Source organism: Martes martes, assembly GCF_963455335.1.
Source record: "Martes martes genome assembly, chromosome: 14".
Classification (NCBI taxonomy): Eukaryota; Metazoa; Chordata; class Mammalia; order Carnivora; family Mustelidae; genus Martes; species Martes martes.
In genome coordinates, this window is record NC_137902.1 from 33,860,975 (window position 1) to 33,888,591 (window position 27,617).

Genomic DNA, 27,617 nt, shown 5'->3' on the forward strand with positions numbered 1-27,617 from the left:
AATCCCAGGACCCTGAGATCATGACCTGAACCGAAGGCAGAGGCTTAACCCACTGAGCCACCCAGGTGTCCCACATAAACTTTTAATTAAGAGGTTCTTTTGGGGTGCCTAGGTGGCTCAGTGGGTTAAGCCTCTGCCTTTGGCTCAGGTCATGATCCCAGGGTACTAGGATCAGGCCCCACATTGGGCTCCCTGCTCAGCGGGGAGCCTATCCATCCGCACCCCGCACCCCTACCGCCTGCCTTTCTGCCTACTTGTGATATCTCTTTGTCAAATAAATAAAATCTTTAAAAAAAAAAAAAAGGCTCTTTTGACTCTCCATTTAGTAATATAAGAAATTAACATTTTATATGGTTGAGTTTTAAAGTAATTCTTTGGTAACGGGGTTTTAAATTATTTATATTATATATTTAAACCCAAATAACAATAGATATTTAAGTAAAGTTTCCTAAAAGTTCTTTATAAATACTGAAAGATGTTAATGAAATTATTAACAAGAATTTTTCTAGCCTCTATTTCTGAAAAGCAAAATTCCTGTAATTATCCAAAACAGGAAAGAAAATTTTAGGTAGTTTCCTCAGGTACATTTACCTCAAATAGTTGAGTATGATTTTGATTTTTATAATACCTTTACATATGTACTTGGCTTGTTTTTCTTCACTCATGAGAATACCTAATTCAGCTTCCTGATTAAAATGTGGCTTACATATTGAACAACAGCATTTACCTAATTACCTAAACCAGAAATCTGCATTCAGCCTGTTTGGTTGAGACCGGCAGGTGCCCTGTTTGTCTGTTAGTTTTTAAGCAGGCCCCATGTCCAGTATGGAGCCCAATCTAGGACTTGACCTGAGATCAAGACCTGAACTGAGATCAAGAGTTGCACGTTCCACAAACTGAGCCATCCAGGCACCCCATCATTCAGTCTGGTTTGACTCCTCTCTTTCACAGCTCTAGCATCTAACTTATTGCCAAATTTTGCCAATTTAACCTCCTAAATATTTCTTGAATTCACTTCCTTCATACTTTCCACCCCTACTTTTTTTTTTTAATATTTATTTATTTATTTATTTGGCAGACAGAGATCACAAATAGGCAGAGAGGCAGGCAGAGAAAGAAGCAGGCTCTCTGCTGAGCAGAGAGCCCAATGAGGGGCTCAATCCCAGGACCCTGGGAGCGTGACCTGAGCCGAAGGCAGAGGCATTAACCCACCGAGTCACCCAGGCGCCCCTCCACCCCTACTACTACTATAATCCTAGTTCAGATATCACAACCTCTCCCTTGGGGCCTTTTCTGTCACCTATCCTGCTCTGCCTCTGCCTTCTAACACCCCAGATCCATCAGTCTTCACACCGCTGCTAGAGAGATCCAGCTAAAATACAAATGCGATCACACCACTCACTTACTTAAAACAGTCAATGGCATCCCAACTTCTTCAAGACAAAGATCAAGTTCTTTACCATGAAATGCAAAGCAATCTTGCCCCTAATTCAGGTTGTTGGGGAGAAAGAATTTACTCTGCCCTTCAAGGTTTTCCTAACTGGACTAAGAATCAAATTGCAATGAGACAGATTAAGTGGAGAAAATTAAATTTAATAGCTTACCTATGGAGAATCTACACAGACATGGAAATTCCATAGACAATGAGGCAACATGAAGCTTATATGAGCTAGAGACAGCAGTAGGGTCTGAGGATACAAAGGGAAGAAGGACCATTATCAGGAAAGTAAAAGGAGATGTTTAGAAAACAAAGGTTGCCCTATTATGCAGAGAAGTTTCTTACGTAAAAGGGAGTCTCCGTTACTAGTTCTCTTCCTGGTACAAGCAGACAGTTGATGTGGAGGTAAGGAGCGTTACCTGTATCTGCTGGGTTTTGATTGCTTTTAATCCAAAATAATGTTCATGCCAATGTGGTCCATCTTGGGGTGGCCAACCCTTGGCCCCAACAAGGTCATCCTTTCGGCTTCTTCTCCTGCCTTGTAATTTAGGCTCCTAAACAAGGAATTCTCTTAAAAACCATGATGACCCCCAGGAGATGGCTCATTTTCTTTTCCTGTGTGGAGTCCCCTTGCCCTCCTTCATCATCCATGTAACTCTTATTTATTCCATAAAATTTAAATTTCTTAAAATTTAAATCCTGCCTCTCTCAAGAAGCCCCCTAGGACTTGGGATGGGTTTTCTATTCTTTTCATGTCCTCAGAGCATCTGCCACATCTCTATCACAGGAGTTTTCACAGCATATTGATGTGTCTGTCCCCCCATTAAGGAATTACATAACAATTCCTTTTGTAGTCTGGGTGATTCATGGCTATTTCAAAATGCCAGTCTCTTTCCAATATCCCAACAGTTGAAGTGCCTTTACTTCCTCCTAATAATATACTTTGTAAGCTCCTCAAAGCTGGCAATTTGTGTTGCTTTTATCTGTATTCTCACATTTGGCCCAGTACCTGGTATATACTAGGCACCAAGTAAATATATGTTAAGAAGAAATGTATATGTTACCTTGTGACACAGAATTTTGTAAGTCTATGCTGAACTCACATCTTATATACTAATAATTAGTTATGTTACTTACTTTAATGTGAACTATTAATAATTAAAACATCTCTGGGGGCACCTTGGTGGCTCAGTGGGTTAAGCCCCTGCCTTCAGCTCAGGTCATGATCTCAGGGTCCTGAGATCAAGCCCCACACTGGGCTCTCTGCTTAGCGGGGAGCCTGCTTCCCCTTCTCTCTCTGCTACTTGCGATCTCTGTCAAATAAATAAATAAAATCTTTAAAAGAAAATCTCTGAATATTTAGTAACACCTTATAATTATTCTGATATCTAGTCTATTTATTGACTGATTAACTTGTGCTATAGAATACACTAAAAATATTTCACAACCACAGTTCTGCTCCTGCGATTACCTTTTAAAACCCGTGATGCCACCATCAAACATGTTAAATAAACATTCCCAGGTCATACATCCAATTTTCTGCCCAGATTCATTACATCATCTGCCACACTTATGTAACAAGTGGTTTATGTAATTACTTCACCAATAAAGCTCTTACTTCCAATACTCAGAAAATCAAACTGTGAATCTCATGATGAAAGGTGTTCACTAGACTTTCGATTCTCTCTGTAAGTCATTTTACTTTATCAAAGCAATGGAGAAATAAGATCTGCTTGTATAAATTGACTGTGTAAGACCTAGAACAATGAAGGAAGACAATATGGATTAGCCAGCAAAGAAAAATTATATGCCAGTGTGTCTATACTCCAGGATATAGTACTTGCTTGAATGAAGGGAGCTAGACTAGGCTGGAGCTTCACTGTGTACTCTTTTAAATGCACTTTAATTGATAAGAAGAGAAAGAGGGAGGGAATAACCACTTTTTAAAAGTTTGTGAATCTAAGTGGATGTTTCTCTCCCCTCCTCCTCACAGCTATGATTTAAAATGAGGCAAATAAGGGGCGCCTGTGTGGCTCAGTGGGTTCAAGCCTCTGCCTTCTGCTCAGGTTATGATCCCAGGGTCCTGGGATCGAGCCCCTCATCAGGCTCTCTGCTCAGCAGGGAGCCTGCTTCCCACCCCCCTGCCTGCCTCTCTGCCAATTTGTGATCTCTATCTGATAAATAAATAAAATCTTTTAAAAAAAAATAAAATAGGGCAAATGAAAGCTTGGAGAATCTAACAGATGGGTTAATTCAGTCCTCAACAAAATCAGTCACATATGCCTCATTCTAAAATTTTAGTAAGTCAAGTAATGTACAGTATTTATAATTTGCCATTAGTTGTTTTTTTTTTAAGATTTTACTTATTTATTTGACAGAAAGAGAGAGACACAATTTGCCATTAGTTATAATTTGTTTTGAAAAAAACAAAGCTAAACTAAAATTAAAACCAGATACTTCAGTTCCTAGAGTCATCTTATCATTCTGGTCCTTAAAATGGAACTCAGGCCATTTAGATAAATAAAACAAACCAAGACCATTAAATCCCAACCACTACAGGAGGAAAAGGAGGATAGTTTCTATGGTAATACTAGACTACTGTATTTAGCATGATGGAAATACAGAAAATAAGAATCTCTGCAGTCTCCAGTTAAGACAAAAATATTACACTATCTCAGTGAGTATTTGTATTTAAGGGGGCTTGCATCCTCATTCATCTCTTTCTTTCAAATCTTAAAAGTAAAGATTTTGTAATCTTTATTCAAACAATTTAAAAAGGTATGTATTCGGTTTACTTCTCCAGAATCTAAAGGCACTTCTTGTATGCTAGACAATTTATTAACCTTTAATTAACCAGTTACTTCCAAATCTGATTGTATATGTAATTGCCTTTTGTCAGGTATAATAATTTGCTCAATAAACATGTCAGAACACTTGCTGCTTAGTTTGGTTCAACAAATAAATTCAGTTTTTCAACAGCCTCAAGGCATAATTAAATTTGGAAAAAAAAGGGCAGTTATCAAACTGCACTGAAGCAGATTCACTATGGTAGGAGTATATAGCAAGTAGCCATGGCTTACTTTGGGGCCTGATGCTTGCCTGATTTCTAGGACCCGGTAACGGTGACAGCACTACAACATTCCAACTAATGCAGATGAACTTCTGACTAATCCACATGAACTTCAAAATGGGCAACTGACAAACTTTAAGATGAAGCTTAGTTAAAAAGCATCTATGGGTGAAGATCTATTAGGGTCATACCTTCACTACAGATTACAGAATTAAAATATAAAAAGAGTAACTAAATAAAAACAGCAGGGGGAAGGGCTTATCTTCTTGGGAAGATGAATGCAGCCAGTGGAATTAAACAGATTGTGATCTAAGTCCTACAATGCTTGCATGAATCTGTATAATGGGAGTACAAAAAGAAATCCCTATCTGACCTCTAGATAACCTAAGCAGGAAATTAGGACATTTCTAAGCAAAATAGGTGGTGCCATCCTGTTAAAATAATTGTTTCCATTGACACTTTGCATTAACATTGTACATCAGGCCATCAGGAAAAAACTCAAGCCATAGGAGTTTCTTCCTTGTAATACATAGAACAGAAATTGGCCCAGCACACTCAACACAGTTCAGGGGGTAAAGTTTATTGATAATTAGGGGGACAAAGAAGGAAGAGAGGGGTAACAAACAGGTAAGAAAGTTAGAAGTATTAAGTATTTACAGATTGGCTGAGAACAAATTAATAAAACATTTTTAAAATTTTATTTATTTAAGTAATCTCTACACCCGACTTAGGGCTTAAACTCACAACCTTGAGATCAAGAACTGCATGTCATACAGACTGAGCCAGCCAGGTGCTCCATAGAAAGAATTTCATTCTTTTTTTTTTTTTTTTTTAAGATTTTATTTATTCACTTGACAGAAACATATCGAGAAAGGGAACACAAGCAGGGGGAGCAGGAGAGGGAGAAGCAGGCTTCCTGCTGAGCAGGGAGCCCAATGCAGGGCTTGATCCCAGGACCCTGGGATCATGAATGAGTGGAAGGCAGATGCCTAACGACCGAGTCACCCAAGCGCCCGAGAATTTCTTTTTTTTTCTTTAATTTTTAAAAAGATTTTTTATTTATTTCAGAGAGAGAGAGATCACAAGTAGGCAGAGAGGCAGGCAGAGAGAGAGAGGGGGGAGCAGGCTCCCAGCTGAGCAGAGAGCCCGATGTGGGGCTTGATCCCAGGACCCTGAGATCATGACCTGAGCTGAAGGCAGAGGCTTTAACCCACTGAGCCACCCAGGTGCCCCACGAGAATTTCATTTTTAATAAGACTCTGGAGTAATAAGAGAGTATTCAATGATGTCTAAGGAAATATTCAACAAATACTATAACTTAAAATGAGTCAGTTTTTCTTTTTTTCAGAAAAAATTTTTTTTAAAGAGTTATTCATTCACTTGAGAGAGAGAGAGAGCACACAAGAGAGAACAGGGGGAGGGGCTAAGAGAGAGGGAAAGAGTCTCAAGCAGTCTCCACACTGAGCATAGAGCCTGAGACTGGGCCAATCTCAGGACCCTGAGATCATAACCTGAGTCAAAACCAAGAGTTGGACACTCAACTGACTGTGCCACCCAGGCACCCCTTTTTCAGAATAATTTTTAAATATCTTCTATGTGGTGACAGTGCTTCAGAATGTTAGAAACTGGAACCACTTGGTTGGGAATAATCAAGCCACTCCAATGTCTCACCTAATCAATATTCTATGGATATTATTTGTTTATCTGATTATATTTCACTTGGAAAAAGTATTGTTTCTTATGACACCAATAGTGTATTTATCTTTTTTTTTTAAGATTTTATTTATTTATTTGACAGAGAGAAAGAGATCATAAGTAGGCAGAGAAAGGAGGAAGCAGGCTCCCTGCTGAGCAGAGAGCCCGATGTGGGGCTCAATCCCAAGGACCCTGGAATCATGACCTGAGCCGAAGGCAGAGGCTTTAACCCATTGAGCCACCCAGGCACCCCAATAGTGTATTTATCTTATGCCCTATTAAATTCCCTCTCAACTCACTTTTTTTTAATCAAGCTACTTTCATTATGAATTGATCATTTAAGGGAGTGATAAACTCTGGGTCTCAACTTCCTGTTTGTAAAATGAAGGGATCTTATTTGCATGTGACAAGCACTTAATTTGACAGTAGCAATGAAAAGATGATGATGACCCAGTCTTTGGATTCAAGGAGTTCTTCGGTATAATGGAAGAGATATTCACAAAGGCCTAATTATGAACTAAGATGCTAATTACACTGATGGAGTTATGTACAGGTTATTTTTAGAGCATCCAATCTTGTTTGGGGGTTGAGAGGCAAACCCAAGAAGACATCTGAGGTAGTACCTAAACTGAGTCTTAAAAAGGAGTTAATCATGGGGTACCTGGGTGGCTCAGTCAGTTGAGCATCTGACTCTTGGTTTCAGCTCAGGTCGTGGTCTCAGGGTCGTGAGATTGAGCCCCGCTTCAGGCTCCACACTCAGCATGGAGTCTGCTTGAGATTCTCTCTTTCTCCCTCAATGCTTCTCCTCCCACTCCCTCCACTAAAATAAATAATTAAAAATCTTAAAAAAAAGGGGGGGGAGTTAATCAAGGGAAAGGCAGTGGTATTTCAAGCAAATGGGAAAGAAAAGAAAAGGCACAAAGATGAGAAACAGTTGTGCTTATGGGGTGTGCCACTTTAGTTAGTGCTGCTAAACTTATCAGTAAGGGAGTAGTACAAAATGGGTTGGAGTAGGGGACAGGGATAAGATCATAAAAGGACATGTATGCCTTGTTCAGAAACTGTGGGAAAATTCTAAACAAGAAAGCTCACATGGTCAGCCTCATCACTTAGATAGGCAAATCTCGCAGCTCTATGAAGAGTGGATTTGAGGAGAAAAAAACTAAAGACAGGAAAAATAATTAGGAGACTGTTGTGATAAACTTGAAATACACTGGGATAAACAAATAGGTCATTAGGATAGAGAGAGGAGGATGGATAGATAGTAGGCAGGTAGGTAGGTTGGAAAGAAGAAGACGGGTTTGAGAAATATTTAGGAGAAAATTCCCTAGGCCATGATGATTGAATGTGGGGCATGGCAGAGTGATGCCATCAACCAAAACAGAGAATATGAAAAGACCTGATTTGAGAATGAGGGAAGATGACGTGTTGACAGCTTTGGCCACACAGGATGTGGGACACACATCTACCCAGCAACTGCATAAATATCTAGGGCATACAGCATTTGTGCCAGAGATCGGATGGAGAGTGGATGAGTTCACTCTGGTAGAGTGTATACAGAACAGCGTTCTAGGACAGAAACCTCAGGGATACCAACATTTAGGGGGCAGGAAAAGGAAGCTACAGAAAAGACATAAAAAGAACATTAAGAGAGTAAAGACTTTGAAGAAGAGGTTTTTTGTTTTTTGTTTTTTGTTTTTTTTAAGATTTTATTTCTTTGACAGAGAGGGAACACAGCAAGGGTACCAGCAGAGAGAGAGAGAGAGAGAGAGAGAAGCAGGCTCTCCGCTGAGCAGGGAGCCCAATGTGGGGTTCAATCCCAGGATTCTGGGTTCATGACTTGAGCTGAAGGCAGATGCTTAACCAACTGAGCCACCCAGGTGCCCCGAAGAAGGGAGAATTTTAAAGAGGATGTGACCAACATTATCAAACACAGCAGAAAGAACCAATAAAATAAGGGATAAAAAGTTCTTCTGGCCCTCCCTGGTGACCTAAGTGAATGCTGTTTGAGCACTGTGGCAAAGCAGAGAGTAGATTGGGGAATGAAGGAGATATGAGGAAATAAGGAAACAATTATAAAAAATTCTTTTAAGGAATAAGGATACAAAGGAGAAAAGAAGAAGAGACTGTAAATGTTAGAATGAGACTAGAGAAAATATCTCCCTGCCTGCCCTCTCTGTGTCTCTCTCGGGTAGGTAAGATTTTGAACATGTTTTTAGGCTAAGGTATTTAGGGAAAGGATAAAACAGAGGAAAGGCAGATGAATAATGAAACAAGTCCCATAGAACGATGAGGTCATGCACATTGGAAGATGAGAGAACTGTGAATAAAATGGCTACCTATTACATGAGTCTGAGGAAGAAAAATGAGGATGCATGTGAATACAGATAAAATGTTCGATTGCAAAAGCAACAGTGAAGAGCACCTGGCTGGCTTAGTCGGGGGAGCATGTGGCTCTTGATCTCGGGGTTATGAGTCCCACTTTGGATGTAGAGATGATTTAAAAAATAAAAGCTTTTGGGGCGCCTGGGTGGCTCAGTCTGTCTTCAGTTCAGGTCATGATCTCTGGGTCCTGGGATTGAGCCCTGCATCAGGCTCTCTGCTCAGCAGGGAGCCTGCTTCTCCCTCTCCCTCTGTCCCCTGCTCATGCTCGTTCTCTCACTCTCTCTCTATCTCAATAAATAAAATCTTTTAAAAAAACATCTTTTTTAAAAACAAAAAAATAACAGTGAAATATTGGTAGTGACAGAGAGGAATGAAGGAGGCTCAAGGGGCCGGAGGTTTCATTTAAGAGAGGACGAACAATGGTCTACAAATGGAAATGGGGATGAGGAGAACAGGATCTCTCATTCACTCTGTGTAGCCCGTGAAAGAGTGCTTAGCTCCCATTAGAGGGCTTCTGGGTTATGGTACCCTCACAATTCTAAGATGGGAGGGGAAGAAAACATTCTGCCACAGCACTGAAGCCATAGGGCCATTTACCTTGGAAAGTCTTCAGATGGCACACCCTAAGAGGAGTAGAAGTGAAAAGACACAGAGTAAACAAAACAAGGAGTGAATGAGAGAGTAAAAAGGTCGGGCAGCCAGAAGGAGTGGGGTAAGATGTGGAAAGAGTAGGGAGAAAGTACCTTACTTGGATGAGTAATCAAACATTTTAATCTTCTGGAAACACCAGATCTCAGGAAGAAATGATGAAGGCTGTCATGAGGTTTTTCAAAAGGGCAAAGAAGCTTCCATTTGAACATGGACTTCTCAAGACATTAGGAGCAGCAGCAAGGGCCCTGGTTAAGGGGATAGTTTATAGGAGGTTTGGTTAGATTTCCTTAAGCACCTTCCAATTCTCAAGTCTTAGGATTTCATAACCACGAAAATCACTGAATCAAAAACTGAAGGTAACTGAAAGATGATCTGAAAATTAAGAAAACACAAGCGAGTCAAAGGAAGAACTATAAACTATAAAACACTCTAGGGACTAAACTGTCACTTACTATTAAGTACTAAAGCATTGTAATACACACCTAAGAAGGGAGTTCAGGAAAAAATATTATAAATTATTCTCAAATCAAATAATCCCTTCAGCAATTTCATCCTTTCAATATATATTGGTAAAAATTTTCATGATGACACATATCCACTTGGCTCTCAAAAGGTCACTACTAAACAAAAACCCACTAAATTTCTTTTAGTGTATGGTTTTATAGATACAGGACGTGGAATGAACCCCTTTGGAATGCTACCTGGGTGTTGGCAGGGTTCAATTCTCTCAGCCATCTAAATATGAGGATGGGTGGCTCTATTGGTCCCCAAAGTTTCACTCCTCAAGCATGGAGTATGTACATGTACTTAGTTTTGGGGGTATGTTTGTTTTCACTTTCCAACCAACTTATGAGTCCTTCAAGGGCAAAGATAATAGCTCCTACTTCTCCCTTAGGATACTGAATAAAAGCTTGTTGAACTGAACTAAATTGTATTTCATAGACCACTCTGAGAAGCCGAAGTTTAAGGACTGTGTCTTTTCTGCAACAAAAAGAAAATCAGAGATATTAATGCATAAGAAAAAGCTTCTAATTTAAACCACTGCAAAAGCTTTGCATAAATATTGAGTCTGGGACCCTGTCACACACAGATTACCTTCAAGGGACCCTGAGAGACTGACAGAGTCTACACAAAGTTCACTAATCACCTACTGTTAATTTTTCCTTATCTCCATTTCAGGCCATTAGTTGTATTTGTATACAACTTTTCACTTGAACATCTCATTCCAGTGAAGTACAGGCTTTTCTATACTTTATAAAAGGGAAACTAAGCTTTAGAGAGATTAATGTGTCTTGTTCAAATTTATATGTAAAGTAGGATTAGGATCTAATTTCCTCAATTTATAAGTCAAGTGCTTAAAACAACCAGATTAGGATGGCTTAATTTATACAAGATTTCCTTTTATTTGTATGTATAATCAATCTACTTTCAAAAAGAGTTCTTGGCAAAGTTTTTTAGAACACTGTTTTAAGATTCACACTTGAGGCAGTGGGGCGCCTGGGTGGCTCAGTGAGTTAAAGCCTCTGCCTTTGGCTCAGGTCATGATCTCAGGGTCCTGGGATCAAGCCCTGCATCCAGCTTTCTGCTCAGCGGGGAGCCTGCTTCCCTTCTCTCTCCCTGCCTGCCTCTCTGCCTACTTGAGATCTCTGTCTGTCAAACAAATAAATAAAATCCTTTAAAAAAAAAGATTCATACTTGATATGGCAAATATTAAAAAGGCAGTCTAGGGAATTTTGTCTTATACAGCAAAAAAGATCATAATAGTGAATATGCTGGTTCTGGTTAGAATACTCATTAGTTGCTAAAGAGTGCAATAATTATTGCTGTTTTTTTGACAAAGCAATTAAATATTTAAAGTTCTCATAATCTATCCTCCCAACTCAAAGAAATCTATAATAAAAAAAATGTTTCCATTCAAAAAAAGAAAACTATTATTAGGGAGAAACATTTCTTATACATGAATAATAGGGAGTTTGGCAAAAATGTGAAATTAATGTTGAGAAAAGAATAAAGTTCCCTGTTGAATACTGCCAATACTGAGTTTATATCTAATAATTAGTTTAATGGGTATATATTTATAAAGGCCAGCTACCACTATCCTTCATTGCTGGTAGACTATTCTAAAAGTTTTCACCATCCCTTTCAGTGAAAAAATTAGAATATTGATGATTAAAAACATTTAAATTTGGGACTGCCTCTCTTTACATTATACACCAGCTTATAACTCCCAGTCCATGGAGACAAAGATTTACTCCTTGTGTAACATACTAAAATTTACCTCATAACAAATCACAACATAATCATGTTTATGTTATAAATAAAAAAATTCCCTATTTGCCCAACTACACACTTAGATGAATAAATTTTTCTCGTAAATCTGTTACTTTTGTTTATAGTCATATTGCTAAGTACTTCTCTTAAAAAAATTCTGACTGGGACAATTTTTTTGAGTGTTAAGTAATTCCACTTTTAAAGGCCTACAGAAATACTTATACAAGTGCTCGATATATACATATAAGGATACTAACTGCAGCATTGTGTAGAAAAACTGGAGAGTCCATAGATGTCCAACAAAAGGGGGTTTATTTAATAAATTATGGTGTATTTATACTAGAGAACATTATGAAGAAATGAAAAAGAATGAAAAATCTATATTTATCAATACAAAATCATGTAGTGTAAAATATAGCTTATAGCATAAAAGACCCTTATTCCCCAAAAGCAAAAAATTCTACACATGTGCACACAAGTAGGTGCTTTTGTGTGTTTAAATGTACATTTTATTATTTTTTGTTTTTTATTATTTTTTCAGTAAACTCTACACCCAGTGTGGGGCTTGAACTCATGACCTCAAGGATCCAGAGTTGCATGCTCTACCAACTGAGCCAGCCAGGCACCACTAAGCGTACATTTCAAAAGATCTTCAGGTAACACAATGATGACTGAGAGATTGAAGAAGACAAAAAAATGAGAGCTGTCTCTTTATACATATTTACATGTTCGACTTTTTGTTATAGATAGTGAACATGCGATGTCATTTTCCTGATTTTGATAACTGCAGATAGCTATGTAAAAGTCATTGTGGGGCGGGAAGCTGGGTAAAGTATACATGGGACCTCACGGAACTATATTTGTAACTTCCTGTGACTCTGTAATTATTTTAAATAGGAAAAAACAGTGAGCATGTATTATTTTTTTAACTGTTATGGTGTTTGTCTGCTTTTTTGTTTTTCTGGTTTTCAAAAAATCATTTCAGAGGGTAATTTTCCAAACTACAAAACAGCTCTAACCTTTACTCTCAAAATAATCACAAAAATCTGTGAGTTCAAAAATTTATATCAATAACTGGAAGTATGAGCATAAGTCACATATGTAGTTAAGCACATCAACTGTAAACCTCCAGAATTATGACACTGGAACAAAAAGTACAAAAAGGCAAAAGTCATTTAGGATCAGACTAATCCTTCATAATCTAAGCTCTTGCAAAGGGCAGCATACTTTTCTAATATCTGGACCTTAAGGTAAACTTTGTGAGATGTCTGGTCTTGTTACATTCAGTAGTAAACCCAAATACATCTTCCTTTAATTCTTTGGCACTTCAAATGAATTTAGGATTGTCTAAGGGAAAAAAACGCTTGCTGGAGGAGTTGTGTGAACAAGCTTGTTGTCCTGCTACTATATCTAGTCAAGCATTCGGATACTACAACTTTGGCAAATCCCATTAATACTTTAAGAAGTCAAAGACTTTAAAACTTCTAAAGAAAGTTCCTGTGAAGTAGTCACAGGGGCAAGTTTAAGCAAGCAGAGTGTGTATACAATAGAGTAACAAATATAATGCAAACAAAAGAAGATTTGTTTAATTATAGTGGAAATAATTGTTATTTAAAAATGCCTCCTTCCTCATCATAAAAGAACAAACTGGACTAGTGGCAAAAGAATTGTATGTTATGATGCCTTAAGATTAGAAACAGAAGACAGAAATTTCAAAGTAAAGTCTTGGCAGACGCCCAGTCTCCACAGAAGGAATTATGGCCAAACAATTCCTTCGTAACTTACAAGTCTTGTTCCTGTCCCTTTAGGTAGACTCCAAAGTTGTTCATTTTGAGTCAAACACAAGTATATATATTTATCAGGGTTCGTCTTTCTGTGGTGAAGTATTATCTGAACCTCTTCCTAAACTTTATAACAAGTTTGGGTGTATAGTAGAGAGGGATGATCAGACTATGTGTAAAAGGGTGAAAGTAAGTAAGTGAAGGGAATAATGAGAACAAAGATGTGGGTATTCAGAGTATTTCCCTTACCAAACAATACTGTTACAGAACTATGCTCCTTTTAGTTCACCATGATGTAGATCTGGCACACCAGCATCACCATCGCCCTGATGAAGTGTGCTAAGTATAAAGAGATGGTAACTGCTGACTCAATCAATTAATGACATCTGTGCAAGCTTCACATAACTCAACAATTTTAGCAATGCAGATTAAGTACCCCATGAAAAACATCTCTCAGAAATAAACTGTACAATATTTTCCCTCACAAATTTCATTAAGCCATTAAAATATATAGTGAAACAGTTCAGGAAAATATATAGTGAAACAGTTCCCAAGGTCATGCAAGAGTTATGAAGAGAAGTAGGACTCCACTCTATTTCCTACAAAAGAGTGTCCTCGTCAACACACCATTTGGATACTTCATGGCTTTCTTTTTACACTCCTTAATTTCTATCCTTTAGGCAAGGTATATTTCTGTATCTGCTAGTCTTCAACTTTATCTTCTTTGATCCCTCAAATTGTCTAGTTCTTATTTTATTGTCTACTGTTCAATTCTGTTTCCTCAGGGGCTGGCTATAGTAGGCACTTAGTAAATATTTGTTGAATAAAATAAATGAGTTAAAGAAGAAATAAATGAAAAATCCATACATATACAGTGCTTGCTACAGCACTATAGTTTCAGCATTCCATTAACAAATGTTCAATTTATTTCACACTGTCTTCTTCCAAAGGCAACTTATACAAATACTTGCAAGATATACACAACTTAATAACTGAGAAAACTCAGGGCCAAGAGAAAGTGAAGGTAGAAGATGAAGTTAGGACACAAAATGCACATGATAGTACGCTACACAACTAAGTTTTCTAGCTGCAAAAATGAAGAAAATGTATTTGGTTAGATAACTCATAGTACTCCAGTTACTAGAATACTAGTTACTCAGGATAAATTCAGCTATTTCCAATACTGTAAACAGCAACTTCGGAGTCCACATGAAGAAGGCACTGTGAAATACTGTGAACTACATCATCAGTCATTAATTGCAATCAATCATCAGTAGATTAAATTACCAAATTATCATCTGTTCATCCTGATTTTGATTTTATCCTTTTCAGTCCGTTTTCCTCAGAGCAGCCACGATAATCTTTTTTTTTTTTTTTTGAGGGAGCGTGAGCGAGCAAGTGGGGTAAGGACAAAGGAGTTCCAGCAGACTCTGTGCTGATCATGGAGCTCAATGTGGGCTCAATCTCACAACCCATGAGATCATGACCTAAGCTGAAACCAAGAGTTGAAGCTCAACCGAATGAGCCACCTAGGTGCCTCCAGAATAATATTTTAAAAATGTAAATCAGAGTATGATACTAACCTGCTTAAAACCCTTGAATGTTTTCTCATCATACTTAACATCCTGAACTACTTAACAAGGCCCTCGAGGCCTTACATGATCTGGCTCTGATAATCTTCCCAATTTCATTTGAACCTCTCTTTCCCTTGCTCACTACTTTAAAGCCGTACTATTATCCTCTCTTTCTTGACAGCACTTGCTCTTCCTTCTGCTGCTAGGAATGCTATTTCCCCATATCTCCCAACTTCATTCACATATCTACTCAAATGTCACCTCCTTAAATGTCTTCCCTGACAACCCAATACGAAGTGGTCCACCTTACTCCCAGTCATTATAACATTAACCTGTTTTGTTTTTCTCACAAGATCTAAATCTATTTGAAATTCTATCTAAAACTAGAAATCATGACTGCTTGTTGTGGATTTTCCGTCAGCAAAATGAGATTGTGAGAGCAAGGATCTTGCCTATCTTGTTCACCACTGTATCTCCAGCATTTAAAACAGTCCCCAGAGCAGGTGCTCAAATATTTGTTCAGTAAATGAAGAAACATCTGAAAATAGAACAGCTCTTGGAGATCTGGCTTAATCTAGACAACTTTCAGTTTCCCCAGAGCAGTGGTCACTGAATAACTGTTGTTAGGTCACATAAAATGCCTTTGAAAATCTGAAAACACTGGACCCTCTTCTCAGTAAAATACACAAACAAAATTTTGCACGAACCTCCTAAAATCAATCCATGGCCCCCAGATTAGAATCCCTGATCCACAGGCATATAAGGGCCTGTATGCAATGCAATCTACATTTAACCAATTCCTGTCAATGAAGTTAAAGGCTGAGAATAAAAAGAAAATCAATGCAAAGCTACAAGTCATTCCTAACAGATTTCTCTACAAAGTAAGAGAATATAAGAAAGGTCAAATGAAGAATAGCCATGGTCAATGGCTGCTTAGTCTTCTATGTAGCATACTGTATAGAGAAGTCTAGATTTGCAATTCACCACACACACACACACACACACACACACACACACAAAAGGCAAAAAAAAGGCATATGTGTTGATGACATATATAGTAAGATAACAGGCTAGTGAAGGAAGAAGTTTATGGTTGCCTCTTTAAAAAACAGTAACTATACTGTTACTCCAACTAAATGAGATCACACTGGATCAGGATATAGGTAGAAAAGTCAAGTTCTAGAAATCAATAAAGTTAAAGAAGAAAAAAGGAAAAAAAAAAAAAAAAAAGAACCAGGCACCTGGGGTGCCCGGCTGGCTTAGTCAGTAGAGCATGTGACTCTTGATCTCAGGGTCATGAGTTCGAGCTCCACAATGGTCATGGAGCCTACTTAAAAAAAAAAACAACAAACTAGCTAAACAAAAAAGAATTGATTTAATATTCAGAATGGTCCATGAACTCTTCTGGAGGAAGAGAAACCTCTGTGGGTACCATTAATAAAAAGATGCATGTGTAGGGTTACAAAATGACTTTTAAAAATGTATTCTTTATTATTATTTTTTTTTAGAAAGAAGGCATCATTTTAAATGATTTATTTATTCATTTTAGAGAGAGAGCGCGCACAAGCAGGGGCAGGGACAGAGGGAGAGGAAGAATCCTAAAGCTGACTTCCTGCTGAGCGTGGAGCCTGACACAGGGCTTGATCCCAGGACCCCGAGATCATGACCTGAGCTAAAATCAAGAGTCAGCTGCTTAACCGACTGAGCTACCCAGGATCCTCCAAAACGTATTCTTTAAATTATGTCAGATCAAAGAAGCAATAGAAGGTAAAGAATATTTTTAGTCGTAAAACCCCTCCCTTGCCTGCCAGGGAGGGCTTCGTGTCAGGCAAAAAAGGTCAGCTGAACAAAGTGGATTTTGTCCCCTACCCTTTCTCTTTTTGTAACTATAGGTTGCTTACAGCTAAGTTAATGTATAAAATAAACCATCTGGGCAAAAAATTTCTTTAAGTGCTAAAGGACTTAGAACTTTTTTCATCATATTTTTAGTATCACTAAATAGTAATAGTATTTTCTTTGTGGCAGTTTTGGTTTTGTTTTAATGTTCTTATTATGGCAATTGTTAGATTTTCTTTTTTTTTTTTTTAAGATTTTATTTATTTGACAGACAGAGATCACAAGTAGGCAGAGAGGCAGGCAGAGAGAGAGGAAGGGATGCAGACTCCCTGCTGAGCAGAGAGCCTGCTGCGGGGCTCGATCCCAGGACCCTGGGATCATGACCTGAGCTGAAGGCAGAGGTTTTAACCCACTGAGCCACCCAGGCGCCCCTAGATTTTCTATCTTAAGGAAAGGTGCAATTAACCTAAAAAAAGTCACTTCAATTATATTTCCTTTTTACTACTAAGAGACTTTCTTTAAGACAAAATATAGTTTGATCATTTTATCAAAATATCATTTTACCAAAAGATCTCTCCAAATTTTTCCCATCTCACTTATAGTGTATTAAAGAAAAAAAAAAGCAGCAAATATATCCTTTATTTTCATCCAAGTATGTATACTGTGGCTCAGTAACAATAGTCTTGATGATTCACTACAGAATCTGACAACTGTTAGAATTTGAACTCCACATGAGCTGGTATTTAATTTCCACTTAAATCTTTTCACTCTTCACAAGCCATCTTGTGTTATTGCTTCATGCTTCTTAAAAACAAGTTATTCTCTATGACTGACTGACTGGTTTGCTACATCTAAGCAGCATTAATCCTCTGGTAATTATCACCCTTCATAAAATCCTCCAATTTTTTTAAAAAAGTTAAACAAATTATTGTTGAAAACTTACTACTTTCCATTTTTGAATCATTTACATTTTAATATGTAAATTTCATCTATCTACTGAAAGACTTCTCTATTTTTTACCATAGCCCTCTGTTTTAACCAGATAGTTCTAGGAATCTATAGATTAAAGTAATGCAACAGTGGTCCAGGTAATTTAGTGTTAAACTGTGTGCGGTAGAACATTGTTTTGCAAGACAGTAAGGGATTTTCACTTCTGAAAATTCTTCAGTACTCAAACAGGTTTGGGGGAAGAAGGGAATACACCTTTACTCTAAGACTTCTCAAAGCCTTTAATGTGCTAATGAAATTTTGAACTTAGAGGAGAGGGACAAAATATGTAGGATTTCCTCAATTTATTTGACCATCATCTACTTTCTTCATGACTCACTGTTCCAAACAGTATTTATTTAAAGCTCCTTTATTTAATTCTGTTTTATATTTGGTCATTGCCAATCACTTAATTAAGTGTATATTGCCTTTGTCTAAATTCCTGCAATTATCCTGTCCAGAATATTTCTTTACCCATAAAAGAATAAACAGTTGGTTTTGGAGCAATAACAATATTTCTTAGAAATAACCTATATTACTATTTGAGTATTCCTAATGATGGCTGAGATAAATCGAGAAATGTTTGTTATACTTTCACTTGAGAAAGCACAGAAATGTGTCATGCATTTTTAGAAATACTCATCAAAAAATTGAAATAGAAAAATAAAATTTATTGCTTTTAAAGGATGTTTGTTTATATAGAATGTGAAATTACATAGAATATCTCAATTCCTAAGAAAGGTGTTTCGATACTCCAAAAAAATGCCTTTGGGTATAGCTAAAAAAATTTGTATTCACTTATTCAACACTTCTTAATTGTTCACTGTATACTAAGAATAGCAAATAGCTATGGCAAATACCACAGTACAGGAGTGAACAAAAAGGGCATGATTCTTGTCCTCATGGGCTCGTAATTCAGCTTTTTTCTCTTATATTGTCGGTATTGTTATGAATACTTATTCTAGAATTATTTTGTTTTTAAAAATACCTTTATGTGGTTAAAACTAAACCTCAAACCTACAACTAATTTGCTAATGAGGAATGTTATGAACCATGAAATATACGCAAACAGCTAAATGGAAGGCAACAGAAACCACTTTACTCGTATATTAGAAGCACGTATCATTTATGTCTCCCAATATTGTGTTTTACAATTACATTACTTTACATTAAAATGCAATTTCAAAAATTGGTGCTGGGTCAATTAGATAACCATACGTAACAAAATGAATCTTGAACTTCCACTCCACACCATGCAAAAAAATCAATTCCAGATAGACTCTAAACCTAAATATCAATGTTAAAACAATAAATCTTTTAGAAGAAAACATAGAAAAATATCTTTATAATTTCAGGAACGGGCAAAGACTTCTTAAACAGGACATTAACAAAGCTGCAGAGCAGAAGATATTTGCAATACATATATTTGACAGAGGATTCACATTCAGAGCATACAAAGAACCTCTACAAATCAGTAAGAAGTAAACAATAGAAAAAATGGTAAAAAAACAAACAAAAAAACCCAAAACCCCGCACAGGTTATTCACAAAAGAGGATATTCAAATGGACAATAACATATGAAAAGGGATTCAATTTTTAAGTCAAATAAAAAAGTGCAGATTAAAACCACAATATAAAACTATTGTATACCCACTGGAAGGGCTAAAAAGGAAGAGACAGATAATACCAAGAGATGACAAGGATGTAGAGCAACAAGAATTCTTCTACATGGCTGGCTGAAGTATAAACTTGTACTCTTGTTGTGGAAAACTGTTTCATAGTATCTATTATAACTAATCATATGCATACCCCCTGACTTAGCAATTCCACTCCTAGGTAGACACCTAAACAGAAATGTGTGCATATGTTCACCAAAAGACACGCAAACAAATGTTCATGTTAGCACAATTTGTAACAGTAAAATTGGAATCAACTCATATGTCTTATCAATAGTAGAATGTATAAAATATGGTATATTTGTATAATGCAGACTATACAGCAAAGGGAATGAAGGAACCACAACTACATGTAACAACATGGATAAATTTCACAAACATATTGAGCTAAAGAAGGTAGAACCTTCTTCATAAAAATTAATACGACATGTAGCACCTGAATGGCTCAGTCATTAAGCATCTGCCTTCGGCTCAGGTCATGATCCCAGCATACTGGGATCGAGCCCCCCATCGGGCTCCCTGATCAGCAGGAACCCTGCTTCTTCCTCTCCCCTTCCCCTGCTTGTATTCCCTCTCTCGTTGTTCCTCTCTGTCAAATAAATAAGTAAAATCTGGGGCGCCTGGGTGGCTCAGTGGGTTAAAGCCGCTGCCTTCGGCTCAGGTCATGATCCCAGCGTCCTGGGATCGAGCCCCGCATCGGGCTCTCTGCTCAGCGGAGAGCCTGCTTCCTCCCTCTCTCTCTGCCTGCCTCTCTGCCTACTTGTGATCTGTCTGTCAAATAAATAAATAAAATCTTTAAAAAAAATAAGTAAAATCTTTTAAAAAATTAATACCACATGATTTCATGTATACAAATTTTAAAATCTGGCTGAATTTATCTGTGGTGTTAGAGGCTGTGACAGTGGTTATCCTTTGACAGGGAGAAGGGTAATGGCTGAAAGAACAGTAAGAGGTAGGATCTCTTTTGAGGTACTTAGTGGTCAAGTTTTCTTTCTTGATTTGGGTATTACAGAGATGAATTCATGCTATGAAAACCAGCAACCGTACAGCTAAGAATTGCCTGAATGTATGTTATACTTCAACAAAGCACCTATTTGAAAAGTGTTATAAGATCCAAATATATTTTGCACAATTCAAATTCTCTACACATAGTTCAGAGGAATGATCATTCCTCTTTCCCCTAGTTTGCCCAAAATCAAATACTTGAAAACAAGATCTGGGGCACCTGGCTGGCTCAGTCGGCAGAACATGTGACTCTTGATCTCAGGGTCATGAGTTTAAGCCCCACATGGGCATAAAGCCTACTTAAAAAAAAAAAAAAAAGGAAGGAAGGAAGGTAGAAAGGAAGGAAGGAAAGGAAGAAAGGAAGGAAGAAAGAATAAGATCTAATCCTAGATGAGGAAAGGAATATTATGAGGTCATTTTCATGGCACAGGATTGTAACAGGAAGAAAAAAAATAGTAAACCTGACTCAAATCTAGGTTAATAGGAACCACATATTTCATTTTCCTCTAAGGCTTCAGACTATATATTCCCAGGGTTTCTTTTCTTTCTTTTTTTTTTTTTTTAAGATTTTATTTATTTGAGAGAGAGAGATCACAAGCAGGCAGAGAGGTAGGCATAGAGAGAGAGAGGCAAGCAGGCTCCCTGCTGAGCAGAGAGCCCGATGTGGGGCTCAATCCCAGGACCCTAAGCCACCCAGATGTCCCTATTCCCAGGCTTTTAAAAGGCTCTTCCTATGACAAGGTATCTGATCCATCACTAGAATTGGAATTCTGTGCTCTGTAATTGTGTTTAAATCACCATGCAATACTCAAGGCACAATCTTAACAGCCCCAAAACACAGTGGTCTAACCCAAATATCACCCTTACACAAATGCAGTCTAAGAATTCCCAGCAAATTGTTGGTTTATTTGGAGGTTAACTAAAACTACCAGATCTTTTTCATATTGTAAGTCAGATTTCTTACATCTTGTATTTTTTAAAATTAAATTAAAAAATATTAAATACAGGGGGTGCCTGCATGGCTCAGTTGGAAGAGCATGTAACTCCTGAGTTTGAGCCCCATGTTGGGTGTAGGAATTACTCACCAAAAAAGTTTAAAAAAATTAAATATAACATTTAATATTTTCCTTGCTAAACCTAACTTTGTTGGCTTTCACTTATCACTAACAGCATGTTGATTCTATAGGTAATTCTCTTAGCTTTTTCATCTATACATATAATTCACATTTCTTCTAGGTATTTATTATCCACGCCACTATTTTCAAAGTATGCTGATTCCAGACTATGTGAGATAGACATCTAGAAGGTGATGCCAGAGTCTTGAAGCATTTCCCAAAGTATGTTTCATGTAATACATCCCAGAATGAGTGAGGGATCATCACATTTGTGATGAGTTTGGGAAATGCTAGATCACCAAAGAATTTCTCAGTCCTTCCAATTCTAATGCACATGGTTTAAGTCTCTAAGAGGGAATTAGAGTGTAAAGTGTTTCCCAAACCTGTCTGACTTAGAAAAAACTTTAAAGAAATCTTTTCTCATCTTGAGAAATGACTGTTCCTAGAAAGACACTTTGAGAAATACTGCTGTGGGGTGATAATGATACAACAGCCAACTTCTGTGGGCAAATGATTTTTTATACTCTTTTTTAAAGTAGGCTCCTTGCCCAATGTGGGGCTTGAACTCATGACCCTGGTATCAAGATTTACATGCTCTACCAACTGAGCCAGCCAGGTGCCCCAAGACACTGTTTATTAGCCTCAAATCCACCTAACTGCATTATGACCCAATCTACCTAAACTTCTTCATATTGCCAAAAGATTATCAAGGTATTGTCAAATGTAGCAATGATATATCTTATCAGCCTAACTTATCATAAAGTGAAACAGAATGAGATAAAGAGGCTTTAGTACTAGGATTAGTAAGCTATGGATGCTCAACCTACTGTGAGAATAATGTTCAGTAAGAAGCTATAAAGGTGAGATATATATTTTGAGGTTTCCCATAAAATTGGCTTTATCTTAAAAATTTTGGTGATTAAAACTAATCTTCAGTTATACAAAAACTAAAATTTGGTTACATGGGACATCTCATTTTCTAGTGATATTTAGTGAAATATTTCTGTGTATTAAGAATGAGTTATATGGGTGCCTGGGTGGCTCAGGTGGTTAAGCATCTGTCTTCAGCTCAGGTCATGATCCAGGGGTCCTGGGATTAAGCCCCATATCAGGCTCCCCGCTGAGCGGGGAGCCTGCTTCTCCCTCTCCCTTCCCCCCTCCGACCTGTGTTCTCTTTAATAAATGAGCAAAATCTTAAAAAAAAAAAAAAAAAAAAAGAATGAGTTATAGGGGCACCAGGCTGGCATGTGACTCTTGATCTTGGGGTCATGAGTTCAAGCCCCATGTTGGGTGTAAGCTTACTTTAAAAAAAGAGTTATAAAAAATTATCACTCAATTCTGTATACTGTGTAAAGAGTATTATAATAAAAACAGTTTGAAATATTTATGGTTTTCATAACTTGTCAAAAGAATTTTACATATTCATCTGAAATCCATTTGAAAGATTACATTTAACAAAATAGTCTTTGTAAAAGAAAATAGACACACATAAGTATAACAAGGTCCTTCTTTCAGGGAATTAATTTCAGAACTAGGGGTAAGAGGGTGATAGGATATACTTATAAAAAAGTTTACATATACAAATTATATTAAAACAGCACACTTAAAATTGAGATAGTATATTCATATAAGGCAGTGCCAGCACCACTAGTCCTCTGCATTGTCTGTGGGGTAGTAGACCTTACAATGTTGTTGAGATAACTGGCTTCCATTAGCAAGCATGTGATTGGCAGGATGATAAAGTCTTTTTCACTCACAAGTCAGCTATTTCCTTTTCTTTAAAAGAGGGCAATTCTGATGATCCATCTTTTAGCTACAGTCTCTCATTGAATCCCAATTCTCTTGCCTTCAGCTTTGATATGGTTCTAACTTTCCTCTTGTATCAGCTCATACTTGTCATCAACTCCTCTATTCAGAACAGCAAATATCAGGAGTTTGACCTCAGGGCAAAGTCCGGGTGGGCAGGTAAAATTTGACCACTGGACCTACTTCCTAATCTTTCATACCCAGCAATTCATGAAGCAGTATCAAATTCAAACTAAAAAACAGAAGCATGACCCCTTATAAGTACTATGAAAAGGGCTCTTTTGCCTTTCTAAGTATACTTGAAAAGAACTGTCAGCCACCCTATTAAGACAGAAATGGATCACAGACTAGAAAAAAAAGAAGGAAAAGTGCAGAAACCCAACTGAAATGTAAATAAAAGTGTTAGCACCCTCTTTATGTTTGGTGATACAGTACTTGATATAAAAATATTAAAATTAAAATAATATTCTATGAAAGGTCTTTATGAAGTCAGGAACATTAAAACACTACTGAAACTTGAAAGGCATCTTTTTTTAAATAACACTGACATCTGATACAAAAAACTTCTATCACCACATATGAGACTTTAAAGACTAATTTTATTTTCAGTCAATTCCCATACTTGGCATTTCACCACTTAACTGTTTATAAATTAATTTGAGAAACAAATGTATGTGAAAATAATTATCTTTGTCAAGTTATTAAATCCAAGCCTCTAAAATCATAAAATTCAAGTATGTCTCAGTGGTACAGCAGCTAAAGACAAGAATTAGTTGCATCTTCTTGTTTCAGAATGCCAAGTGTACAAAAATAGAGTATGATTAAATTTTAACAATATTTAGGAAAAATTATTTTAAGCCTCTTTTTCAAACTAGAATAATTAATACATTAAAAATTAGCTCATTAAAATTTATCCACTAGTAACTTGTACTGAATACTAAATACCATACTTTAAAACTGTTTTTTATTAAATAGGTATTTCTACATAAATCTTTAACAGTTCTACATGTGTCAGAATAGATTTCAGAATTCTAAATGTTTCTAACAGATTTTTTTGTATTCACTTAAAAGTTTCTTTAAAAAATTATGCCGATGAGGAAAAGCCAACCAAGACTTAATGCCTGTAAGAGCACATACTGAAAAGTAAATTCAACCAAAAAGACTTGAGATATTTATTAATATTTGTTGGTCTGCCTTAATAACAGTTCCTAGTGAGGAAATGCTTTACATATGCTTGTAAAGAGGCCTTTTTTGGTGTCAAATGATGATTGTCTTTGAAGGAAGAAAGTACTTGGGATCAGTTTTAATCTGCATTGAACCAACCACCTATTTAAACGAACAAATCAAAGAACAGAATCTTTACCCACAGTTTCAAATGTGGTCTTATTCACAATCCTACAATGTGATCACAAACTATTTAATACCATACAAATTCACACAATTCATATAAAACATAATAAATTTCAAGTTTTCTGTGAAGAGATTATTTATATATAATAGGAGATACCCTGAAATTACATACACTTTGGCTTAGAGAACATACTCATGTTCTTGTAACAGGGAAACCTACCCCAGTCAGTGTCTATAACCCAACTGAGAAATGAACATACGACTAAGCTTATTTCCAGTCTGCTAAAGGACTCCATTTGCTGTATTAGATCACCTTTTTCAGGGTAGTAAGATTGCAACAGAGAGAAATCCTAAAGCAAATCGATCTACCTTCTATAGAAAGAATATCTTTGGGTAAACTGGAATAAAAGTTCAGAGTCCACCTTCTTAATTTTCTACTATCTTCTCCAACTTAGTAATGGTAATCATTCTCAGATCTAGGTCACCCATAACATTGTTTCTGGTTTGGCATAATACATGAGCACTGATTTCAAACAGAAATAAATATTAATATATCTTATATGTTCAGTGCTTTACAGATAAAAAACTGGGAAGTAGACTACTTCTTTTGATTCCTTCTAAACCTGACTTGAAGATATACCATTTATATCCACATGACTCACTGTCCTGTAAGTATTCCTGCAGAGTTCATGGGGGTTTTGTTTCTTTTTTTTTTTTTTTTTTTTTTAAAGATTTTTTTTTTTTTTTTTTTTTATTTATTTATTTGACAGAGATCACACGTAGGCAGAGAGGCAGGCAGAGAGAGAGGAGGAAGCAGGCTCCCTGTCGAGCAGAGAGCCCGATGCGGGACTCGATCCCAGGACCCTGGGATCACGACCTGAGCCGAAAGCAGAGGCTTTAACCCACTGAGCCACCCAGGTTCCCGGGGTTTTGTTTCTTTAGAAGAGTTTTAAGCTCCCCAAGAACAAAACTCTCTTTTACATTACTTTTGTGTCTATTTCAACTATATCAGCCCTCTCTAAATAATCAGTACACAGTAGTTCATACATATTTATAGAACACTGGTTTGGAATTAAAGCAAAAACAGCTGTATTCTCAAACACTTACTAAAATCAGAACTCCTTCATTACTCAAACTGGGCCTGCCACAAACATCACTGTGGTGGTCTATTTATTTACATCAATGGTGAAGCCCCATCTTCAGTCATCTCCATCCCCAAAGGGGATGGGACTATTAACAGACTGATATCACAATGGCTTTGTTTTTGCTGTTGTTGTTTTAAGATTTTATTTTTAAGTAATCTCTACACACCCAACGTGGGACTCAAACTCACAACCTGGAAATCAAGAGTCAAATGTTCCACAGAATGAATCAGCCAGGTACTCCCACAATGGCTTTGTTCTAATTCCATCTCCATCTGATTTTTCTTGCCAAGGGCAGCAGCCATCTTGTTGTCAAGTCTAAACCCCTGAGCCCTCTACCTTGGATCTTCCCCTCCTCCATACCTTTGTGCCTCCCACCTCTATTAAGCTCCTTAATCCTAGAATTAAGAAAGAAAAAGGAGGAGGAAGAAAGAGGCAGAAAACGAATAAGAAAAAAATATGGGGGAGATGGAAAAAGGGTAGCAAGTTTTTCAAAGACTAGTAAAATGATAAAAAAAAGATTTAAAAATTATCCTATTTGTTACTCTACTTAGAGTTACATGACCAGAAAAGAATTATATAAATTTATAATTACCTTTCTAAAAGTAGTTTTGGGGGCGCCTGGGTGGCTCAGTCAGTTTAGCATCTGCCTTTGGCTCAGGTCATGATCCCAGGATCATGGGATGGAGCCCTGCATCGGGTTCCCTAAGCTCAGCGGAGAGCATGCTTCTCCCTCTCCCACTCCCCCTGCTTGTGTTCCCTCTCTCACTGTCTCTGCCAAATAAATAAATAAAATCTTAAAAAAAATAATAAAAAAAGTAATTTTGTCCTTTTTTGTGGAGACATTCAGAAAATTTTTAAAGATTTTATGTATTTATTTGACACAGAGAGAGAGTACAGAAGCACACAAGCAGGGAGAATGGCAGACAGAGGAAGAGGGAGAAGCAAGATCCCTTCTGAGCAAGGAGCCCAATGTGGGGCTCAATCCCAGGACCCTGGGATCATGACCTGAGCTGAAGGCAGACCTCCACCCAACTGAGCCACCCAAGAGCTCCTAGAAAATTTACTGAAAAAAGCATTCTTTACCACAGTTTTAAGCAAGAGGCTCTTTTCTAGGTTGTAATAATTTACATTTAACTTGGGTCCTGACACTATTTATACCACCAATTTCATAATAGGACCATGAAATCATTAAGAAATAACTCAAACTTCAAGTGTCATTAAACCAAAGTATGAAGTTATTTAGTCATGTGCTTAGCAGGTAATGAATAAGTTAAATATTCACCAATAAAAGTGTTCCATGAGGTTGAAACACCAAATAGATACACCAGTTCAGAGAGAAGAGCCAAACATATAGTTATAAAAGAAGCACTTCTACAAAGAAAGATTGTTTCAAGGCGAACAAGCATTCCTGTAGCATTAAAAAAAAAAAAAAAAAGGCAACGGTAGAAAGCAAAAAAAATTAGATCTACATTATTATATCTTACTTGTCTGAGGTCAATGAATGCTAGCTGCAGGGTATCCCCCTGGAATCCTGGCACAGGCTCAGAGCTGGCAAACACTATTTAAAAAACAACAACAACACAAGAATAAAAACAAGATTGCAAAATATATAAGGATTTAACCACTAAATTAATTTCTACTCATTACAAATGTATTATAATATTTACATGTAACCATTTCAAATGAAGACTATTTATGACCTTCAATTTTCACTAAAGAGCATGTTCTCCACACCCATTACCACAAGTATTTTAATAATTTTAAACTTCTAATCTACCATTTAATCACTGTAATCCTTAATTACAATAAATTCAGAATTGTTATCCCACATA

General features: G+C 37.0%; 1 protein-coding gene across 2 annotated transcripts in view; it reads right to left on the bottom strand.

The window, feature by feature from the left end:
* The window catches only part of EXOC6 (exocyst complex component 6), a 216,956-nt gene that overhangs the window by 12,099 nt on the left and 177,240 nt on the right, over positions 1-27,617 (bottom strand). For both annotated transcript variants that reach the window (XM_080823310.1, XM_080823309.1), the window contains one exon: positions 27,270-27,343. In XM_080823310.1, the coding sequence (XP_080679436.1) occupies positions 27,270-27,343 (74 nt within the window). The remainder of the gene's footprint in view (positions 1-27,269; positions 27,344-27,617) is intronic.